The sequence below is a fragment of the Bidens hawaiensis genome, unplaced genomic scaffold, assembly GCF_021521415.1.
Source record: "Bidens hawaiensis isolate Kalapana, Puna unplaced genomic scaffold, B.hawaiensis_p1.1 tig00006092_1, whole genome shotgun sequence".
In the NCBI taxonomy this organism is placed as follows: domain Eukaryota; kingdom Viridiplantae; phylum Streptophyta; class Magnoliopsida; order Asterales; family Asteraceae; genus Bidens; species Bidens hawaiensis.
Window position 1 is genome coordinate 631,194 of NW_027491406.1, and position 10,351 is coordinate 641,544.

The 10,351-nt window shown below is 29.4% G+C and overlaps 1 protein-coding gene across 1 annotated transcript; it reads left to right on the forward strand.

Moving 5' to 3' along the window:
* The first annotated feature begins 69 nt into the window (after positions 1–69).
* Positions 70–10,110, forward strand: LOC143631558 (agamous-like MADS-box protein TM6). The gene is made up of 7 exons (XM_077100285.1): positions 70–257; positions 382–448; positions 979–1,040; positions 1,147–1,249; positions 1,388–1,429; positions 1,732–1,776; positions 9,901–10,110. Exons 1-7 carry the CDS (start codon positions 70–72, stop codon positions 10,072–10,074), a joined length of 681 nt encoding a protein of 226 aa, XP_076956400.1. The 3' UTR covers positions 10,075–10,110.
* Positions 10,111–10,351: the final 241 nt, after the last annotated feature.

Consider the following 10,351-nt stretch of genomic DNA (forward strand, 5'->3'; position numbering starts at 1 on the left):
TATAAAAAAGAGTTGAAACTCCTGATTACCCAACTCCTATCTTTTGTTTGATAATTTCTAGAGAGAGAGATGGGGAGGGGGAGGATAGAGATAAAGAAAATAGAAAACAATACAAACAGGCAGGTGACATACTCAAAGAGAAGAAATGGGTTATTCAAGAAAGCTCATGAGCTAACTGTTCTTTGTGATGCAAAGGTTTCTCTTATTATGTTTTCCAACACTGGAAAATTTCACGAGTACATCAGCACATCTACAACGTATGTATAATATATACACATATGTATCTGTATCTTTATCTCTTTTACCACTTTCTGCTTTCTTTCAAGGATTAACTTAATGTCATCTCTTAAAATAATCTTGAATTTTGTGAATTGTACACAGGACTAAGAAAATTTATGATATGTATCAGACTACTCTACGGTTTGATCTCTGGACCAGCCACTATGAGGTCCTCTTTTTCTACTCTTTTGCTTCAATAGTAGTTCTATATCAAAACATAAAATATTTTGTTTAGTAGATGGCTTAAGATTTCACCAGGTACTATATTTTACGTGTGTGTTTTTTTAAGCTGGTATATTTCTAGGCAGTTCTAACATTTATTTTGGAGTCATTAAATTCAACTTGTAACATTTTTTTTCTGAACGAACTCAATATAGTTTTTCTCCATATTCCACCTGTCGTTTATATTATTATTATTTTTTTGTCAAATTCTATGGACTTAGCTTGGCACCCAAGCGAATTTGACGAGTTTGTGAGTCTGTCCATTAAACCTTAACTTTCTTGAACGTGGAGGTTTGTAGGTTTTTAACTAGATGACCATGGTTAGTCTTTATTCTTGATTCTTGTGAAATAAACATGGTAATGTACATGTATATGTATGTTGGTACAATCCCTACGAGACCCAACCCATCTATACAATTGGGTTTGGGTCAAATAATAAAACTAATCTACACCATCTAACAGTTTACAAACGTGTAGAGGATGCAAGAAACAATGAAGAAGCTTAAAGATACCAACAATAAACTTAGGAGGGAGATCAGGTTAGTCTAATATTATAAATATAACTTTTTTGTTGTGGGATTAGTTCTAATTAATTGGGTAACTGTTTAAAGTTTAAGAAATTTGGAATCTGGAATGGGTTTGCAGGCAAAGAGTTCTGGGTGAAGATTTAGATGGTTTGGACATGAATAATCTAACCATCCTCGAGCAACAGATGCAAGATTCACTTACAGTTGTGCGAGAACGCAAGGTTTTGTTCCACCCTTTCAGTAAATAAATGGATTAATCTATGTTTTTAGTTGTTTGACATTTGAAGTTAATGAATGTCATTGATTACTAATTTTCTAGAAACTTTGATACTTCATTAATGATTTGTAATTGTATGCAGTATCACGTGATCAAAACTCAAACCGACACCTGCAGGAAGAGGGTAATTAGTAACCTTTCTTTGAATGTTAAATGTTTCTTGCCTTGTGATTGCCTCTCTATTTCATTGGATAGAAGAAAGACTTGCCCTGGTCCCATCCTGATCCCCATACCATACCGTATGAGTGAGATTTTACTGAGCGCTTTGGCTTGTGTGTTTGTTTGTGTATGTCAGGCAATAAATAGATAATTAAGATGAAAATATATTAAATATTGTATCTCCTGATACATACAAATGAAACCTATCAATTGAATTCTAGCTTTCTATTTGGAAAATTCACTAGACTATAATTTCTTGAATGAAAGGTAAAGAATTTGGAGCAAAGAAACTGTAATCTTCGACTAGACTATGTAAGCACCCGTTACAAAACAACTATTGATATTGTAAAGATGCAAAAGCAAAAACACAGGATTAGCTAAAAACGTTTTCCTAAATCAATCGAAGTTTAGAAAACTAACGTGGTTGTTTGGTAACAAATTGATAAATTTAATGGTTTACTAGGATATAACCCATGTTACACACGGGTTGAAATTTGATATGTAACAAAGTGTATATAAACAACCATAAGATATCATAAAATTTACAAACAAAAAGATATCATATATCTCTATACTGTAGATATAGAAAATAACATTGTCTACATATAAAGTTACTAATTACACAAACTTAAGGTTATAACAAAAGTCATAAAAATATTAGATATTAACAGTCTTATACCAACATGATCTTCATAATTTCCGTCCTCCAACAAAATCATCTGGCCTTAAAGCCTGAAAAAAACAAACAAACCATGGAACTCAATTAAGTATTAGACAAAAATGTTAACGTATTTCATAATGACTTTATGTGAACATAAATATGTAAATAATTTTGTTGCACTAAACACAAAATGTGAAAATGTAACACAACTTCATAGCTAGAAAGAAAAAAAAATGCATAAAACCGGTTATAGAATTAAAGAATATTTAAACTATCATATAATTGAATCAAACATATTAAACATAACCTCTAAAACAAAAAATTAAAAATTCAGATTCGTTTAATAGAAGCTTAATACTAACAAAATCTAAATATAAACATAAAATTGAGACTCTAAAAGAAGATCTAAACTTGTGAAAGTAAATTTACCAACCATCACCATCATCTACAATCCACCAAAAAACCAAACTGCCATCACAACCTGACAAATAAAATAAACGATTACAACAGTTTATTGCACGTTTTTGGAACTTTGTATTTATTTAATAACAAACAAAACACATCAAACAATAAACTAAAAATTTAGACTTATCAAGTAAATAAATAACTTATTGAATAACTGTTAACTTAAACTACAACATCAGAATCCTTAGAGGTTGCAAGATTATCACAATTGGATTCATAGTTTTGACATTCTAACAATCATTTAACCTTCTCACCGACCTCCTTCTCCAAATCAAAATGTGCGCTTTCTTTTCTCACAATCGAAAGCTTCAACTCATCCAAATCTCTTAAAAGATAAAAATCATTTGATTGCAATATTGATTTAAGATTAAGAGTCTTATGTTAACCATTCACATACTTTATAACCACCTTATTTTGGAAAGGATTAAAAAACCACTCACTCACATTGACAACCGGAAGAACTTGTTGATCATGATGTTCAATATTTTGTTGTATAACATTCATCAGTGCATTCTCTTCATCTGTTAGAACTTGTTTTCGATTCCCGACGCCATATATTTGGTACTTATTCAGAATACTAAAAGACATAACAGAATCGATGTTATCCTTGTGGATTACCGATAGATCACTAAGAACAAACTCATATCTATTGTAATCGGTGGAAAATTTCCCGTTAACATTGATGGCCATGGTGGAAGAAAATGAAAAAATAATTGTATGGAGTGTATATTCATCTTCAAAACCGTATTTTTTAATCATAATTAGTAATGGTGGTTTATTGAATCAAGAAAACTCATTATTAACCCTATAGTTTCATACTGTTTTTGAACAATAACCCTATATTTGTTTATTTATTTTTAAATCTGGAAAATTGATAAGTTATATAATGTTTATCAAGTATATTTTTCTATAGATATAAAGTAGTATAATATACTCGGCTATAAATAAAACTTTTGAAATTTAAATTTGTAAAAGATATAAGATATACCAGAAACATAAAAAACACTAATGAATGGATAATTAATATACAAACATATACCTATAGTTAGACAAAATAAAATAATATAATCCTTTTATTAAAAAAACTTAAAGGTAATTAAAACACAAAAACATACACGAAATAGTATTGTAAAAAACTCATACAAGGTTTCCAAATATTTCCTTATAAACGACGTTTTTTGTTTCGTTAATCAGCTTAGATTCCTTATCTAATAAAACAATCTTAATACATTCTCGAGTCTTAACTCTAGACAAAGCAACATAAAGCTGGTCATGTGTAAATACAGGGTCTTTTAAATATAGTCCAACATGCGCTAACGATCAACATTGAAGTCGAAAAAATCAAACAAACTGCCAAACAAATTTATAATTATATAAATACAGAAATTCAAGGAAAATAATTATTGAAAAAACTATTAGGACATTTAATAATAATATTACCGTGTCTTATAATCTTCAATCTCAGAAATAATATCATTGATGAACACACGAGTAACGTCAAAACCGTAGGAATTTGACACATAGGGTTTCTCTAAAAAAATAAACACAAGACGGTCAAAATGATATTAAAATAATCAAGTCTTTGAAAAAAGGAATTAAATATAAAAAAAATAAAACAACCTTTATGGTATTTAACCCTACCAAATTGCATGAGGATAATCATATGTGATTCATCAAAATGCTCGACAACATACTTAGAGAACTGTGATACGTAATCCCCCCAAAGAGTGACATAAACACTGTCATCGCTATAAAAATAACTAATATTAGAACTAAAATTTTATAGTGTTCAAATATTAAGAAATAATAAAACAAACGGCCATATAAAAGTATGAAAAACATCTACCTGATATCAGAAACCTCCATAGTTAATCTTGCATTTCTTTTGACATCTCTCAGATTGGAATTGTTATCTTTAAAAACATGAACAACATGTCCAATTATATCTGTAAGACATCCGATTAAAGAATTAGAAATACATAAAATATTCATAAATAATAAAAACAGGAAACTATGTAAATAATACCTATAGTAGCTTTCAACGGGATCTCTTTATCAATAACTGACTTGAATGAGTAAAACTTAAAACCGAATGTAAGACCATCAAACTAGTTACAAGGATTAACATGGATATTGGAGTTCAAAACTAACTTGTTAGGGCAGTCGATAACCTGGTAATTAGACGCATTAGATCCAAGGCTAGGGTTTACTATAGTTAAAGTAGCATTCTCGTTTAAATAACGTTTGAAATGGAATATATCTTGTTTAAAAACTGTTGACTGCATTCGGGTACCCTGAAGTTAAAAAGAAATAAATAATTGTGAAACTTAAAAAAGGGACAAATAATCATAAAAATAAATGGTAAAAAAAATTGATTACCGATTCGTCCATAAAACCCATCTCAATCAAGAATTTCTCATTAGCTTTATTGTTATCCTTGACACTCCAAACCTTCAACACTTTTACCTTAATGGTAGATGGAGTAGATCTAAGTATGTCAATCTCATGTAACATAGTAAACTTCTGGACCTCCATTGACCTTAAGAAACAAAAACACAATTAACTTGGAAGAAGAAAAACAATAAAGGTTGGGATATTAAAAGGTGAGTAAAAAATGATTAACAAAGTAACGATTATATAGTATAAATTAGTTACTTATTTATGTAAAGTATAATATAAATTGAAATGATTTGGAATAATTGTAAATTATAATCTGGAAAATGGTTGAAGGTGTGAATTAGTAAATATTAGTTATTTATAAAATTATATGGTTGTCTATAACGATTATCTATTTTTGTAAAATATGAAAGTGTAGAAATAATATGTACATGAATTTGTAAAATATAATACAAATCGAAATGAGACATAATTTTGTAAATTAAAACATACTATAATATTACCGAGAAATCATGTCGTTTTTTACTCCATATTATGTAAATTTTTTATTTTACATGACAGTATTAATAAATAACATCAATAAAACATCTAATTATTTGTCTTTAATTTGTTTGAATATTTACTTATTTCCTTATTTACTCAACATTAACTTATTAACTTTAATCTTTGAAGTAACAATATTCCATTTTAAACTTTGACAATTAATTTATTCTTAATATAAAAACAATTAGCTTATTTACTTTAATATTAACTTCAATAGTTTGGAAAATCAATTTAGTCATATACCAAAAATATATGGATACTTTAATATTCAAACGAGTTACCTTAATTCGTTTAATTATTTACTTATTTCCTTATTTACTTATTTACTTAATATTAACTAATTAGCTTTAATATTTGAACTAACAATATACAATTTAAACTTTCACAATTAATTTATTGTAAATATAAAAACAATAAACTTGTTTACTTTAATATTAACTTCAATAGTTTCGAAAATCAATTTAGTCAACATATACCCAAAATATATGGATTCTTTAATATTCAAACGACTTATTCGTTTAATTATTTACTTAATTCCTTATTTACTTTTCAAATAATTCAAATGTGTTAGAACTTACTTAAATCGTCTAATTAATTATTTATTTCCTTATTACTTATTTACTTATTTATAGAGCATGTAGTATAAATTAATAACTTATTTATGTAAACTTTAATAAAATTAGAAATGATAAATAAATATGTAATTATAATATATTGTACTATAAATAGAAATCATATCATTTTTAAATTTATCAAAACACGGAAATAATTTTTTTTTCAATTTTAGTAAACTTATTATTATGTAAAATATGGATAATTATTTTTATATTAACTTGTACCAAAAATATAACAAATTAACTTATTTACTTGATGGTCAAAAAACATTATAATTAAGTTTAATATTAACTTGAATATTTTCGAATACCTAATAAACATATTCACTTTGACTATCAAGTAATTATTTTGAAATAATTCAAATTAAATTAAAAATCTGTTTATATATAAATTAAGAAAGTCAAAGTATATCAAATGTGTTAATGGGATAATTAAAGTATATAAATTACAATATTCATGTTAATTAGGCTATTTAAAAAAAATAAGGAAAGTCAAACTAAATAAATTGTATTAATGGGATAATTCATGTCTAATAGATTAACACACGCCGGAAAAAAAATACAGATCAACTAATCTCGGATCTACGATATACAATAATATTTTCTTTTATGTAACAAAATTTAAAATGAATATACATGAATATTCAAAAATGAAATATAAATCAATATTAAAATTAAAATCTATACATATTATAAACTCATGATCAATCAGTGAAATTAGATTATATGAGTCGGACAATTACCTGAAATAATAAAAACGAATATTAATATTGATATTATGGATTATTTTAATTATAACTAACAACCGGAAAAAATTAAAGGTGTTACCCGAAACAGGAAAATTAAAGATGTTACCGGAAAATAGATTGTATAAACCGTGACACTCACCAGAAATTATAAAGTAGAATATTAATGTTGATATTATGCAATGTAAGGCCCTGTTACCGGTGTCTCATATTTGGACGTTGGATTTACAAATAAACACAATTCAAAACATCAGAGTTAATTAAAACATTCACGGAATGTTAAAACTTTCATAACATTACAATAATAAGTCATAACTGTCTTAAAACATTCATCTTGTCTTTCAAAATCAAAACATAACATAACAAGTCTTCAGATGCAAGACTCTTATTCTTCTGCCATGTGCCTCGCTCAAACCAGCTGCCTCATTCTACTCACCTGAGTGCATACTAAAAGTCAGCTACGCTGAGCGAGTTCTAGTTAATCAGGTAACATACAATACGTCCATACACATTCATATATACGCACCCGAAGGTACATATACATACATAGTTCTTAACCTTCCTTCGTACGTTCATACTATCATACCTTCTTTCTTTCCTTTTATACATACACATATACATATACCTCGTCCTAAAACATTCGCAAATATTATTTGGGTCTGTTCCCTACATTCGCGGATATTATTAGGGTCCGTTTCCTACATTCGCGGATATTATTAGGGTCCGTCCCCTGCATTCACGGATATTATTAGGGTTCGTTCCCTTCATTCGCGGATATTATTAAGGTTCGTTCCCTTTCTAACCGTACCTTCCTCTACATTCGTAATTATAACTTCCATACGTACATACATCATTTGCATATCATTTATATATATATATATATATATATATATATCAATCATATCTTTAAACTATCCATTGATGATACACGCAATATTCGAAGATCGTTCATGCATCATCAAGCATTCATTCACACATTAATCATATAAGACATACACTTACCACTTATGGTAAGTGTATTAACTAATCATATCGAGTATGCACACAGCCACGAAAACATAACAAGGAAGTGGGGCTAGAAACTCACCCGAATGCGGTTACGTTCACTGTTAATGGTAATCCATTTCCTTAGTTGTGCACGACTAACTATACAACAATTACACGTATCAATTTCTATCACTACCATATCGTCTTTCTAGTTTAATTATTACCCTCAACGAACGGGGGTCCGGGGGCAGCGCCCCTGGCAGCGGGGTTCTAGGGGCGGCAGTACCTAGCGGGGTCCAAGCGGCAGCCCCTAATGAAAAATTTTTATTTTCATTAACTGTCTTAACACATTTTCAATTAGGATTTTAAATTATTTTCTAATTCGCTAACTCATTCTCTATAACGAATTAAGCCTAATTCATCAACTAATTTGTTACTTTCATAATCTAGTTCGTTAACTGATTCGTCATCTGATCATCACCTGATTCGTCCTTCCAATTCGTTATCTGAACAAGCCCTGATTCTTTACCTTATTCTTTACGAATTGGCGAGTAACGAATCAGCTGATTCGTTATCTGGTTTGCTAGCTGATTCGTGATTTGGTTCGCTGTCTAATTCGTTATTTGGGCATAACGAAAGGGGTGAACTGATTCGTTGTTTGAACATAACGAATTGGCGAACTGATTCGTTGTCCTGCCTTAACAAATTGGTTAGTTGATTCGTTACCTTACACCAATCTTATCCAGACTTTGACTCAGGGTCAAAGTCAAAATTATCAAGAACAGTAGACGGTCAACAGATACTAGATCTGCAATTAAACCTTCAATCCTTAACGAAACATCATGATTTAGGTATCAATGAACTCGGAATTCCAGCGCCTACAAACCCTAACCATTCAATCGTTCAAACATTCATGTTTATAGGGTGCGATTTTACATATATACATACGATCTAGCACCAACGGGTTCGGGTTTCCACCTTCGAATCTTGGCTCGGGTTATAGGATGGTGTTTTTGTGTGTTTTTGATGGCGTAGGCTATGGTGTAGAGATAAAAATGGAAAGGTTTAGGATTTAAGGGTATTTATACTCCCTTAAGCCCATGGACCTAAGGCCCATTCCATCTTTTAAAGTTCAAAACCATCATCTATTAGTTTATTAATCTAAACCGACACACGACACTTTATAGAATAAACGAAATTTAATTAATTTATTATAACCAAAAGCAGGATGTTACATGCAACCATTGTTATAGGTAAAACAAATATCCGGAAAACCTAACCGGAAATACTTACCGGAAAAACGAAAAAATGGAATATAAGATTTTGATTAACAAACTAAAATGAAATCTTGAGCAAATAAATCGGGTAGATAACCTGAAATAATTAAAAGCAACCATTGTTATAGGTATAACACATCGCCGGAAAAACTTAACGAAAAATCTTATCGGAAATACTTACCGGAAAAAATTAATACGTTCACATATAACCTGAATCGCCGTTTATGATTTACAACCTAAACTGATTTTATTACTGATTTTAATAAAATCAGTTAACAATGAGAATAAATATAAAAAGGTTAGAGGAAACAGTAACCGGAAAAAAATTTAATGTTGCCGGAAATACATAGATCAACATCGGAAGTTTATTATAAAATATATACTTACCGGAAAATTAATACAAATCTACATCCATATTCGTCGGAATATATGAATAGGAGAAAAGAGATCCGGCTAAACTATAAAAAGAGAGAAAAAGTTGATTAGGGTAAAAATTAAGAAATATTATGGTTTAAATATAGGTTAGTGGATGAGTTGGCATGATTATGAAAGGCAATGGGTAACATGGCAATGAGGTGGCATTGATGTGGATGGCCTAGAATCTTGACAAGTGGAAATTATTGTTTGCTTTAATAGTATGTATAGATAATGCAAAATGTTTATTTTGATTAAATAGCATGTCTCAAACCTTAATTTATTGCAAATCCATTTGCAACCTCGTTTGCATTTAAAATTACAAATTGCAGGATACCATACATCAATTAGAACAAAAATATGGCACAAGAGAGAATGAAGGAGGCTATTGGTCCGTTATTGCATATTCAAATGGTGTATCAAGTCTCAACGGCTTTTGTGAAAGTCCTAACACAATCATTCCACATGGTCCGGGATACGAGCCTCTTGGTCTTCGTCTGGATTGAGTTTTCAATCCCTGGGATGTCATATACACTAGCTCTTGGTGCTTAAATATGTCATTAGTATTATGTTAACAAACTAGCTACTTAATTGATATTGACCGTAATGTGAAAATCTAATACTATATAAAGAAAAACTTTTATTATGTGTTTTCTTAGTGGATTATGGGAAAATTGTTAAATGAGACATATGGGTTTATTAAACCTAATTTTTCCTCACGTGAAGGGCATACTGATGAGTTTAACGACTAAACTTAACAAGATTGATGGATGCAAGTTTAAA

What these genes read in the sequence shown, in the direction of transcription:
- LOC143631558 (XM_077100285.1), top strand. Translation starts at nt 70, where the DNA reads ATGGGGAGGGGGAGGATAGAGATAAAGAAAATAGAAAACAATACAAAC. An exon ending in TACATCAGCACATCTACAAC is followed by an intron (nt 258 to 381) that starts GTATGTATAATA and finishes AATTGTACACAG; the next exon opens with GACTAAGAAAATTTATGATA. An exon ending in CCGACACCTGCAGGAAGAGG is followed by an intron (nt 1,430 to 1,731) that starts GTAATTAGTAAC and finishes CTTGAATGAAAG; the next exon opens with GTAAAGAATTTGGAGCAAAG.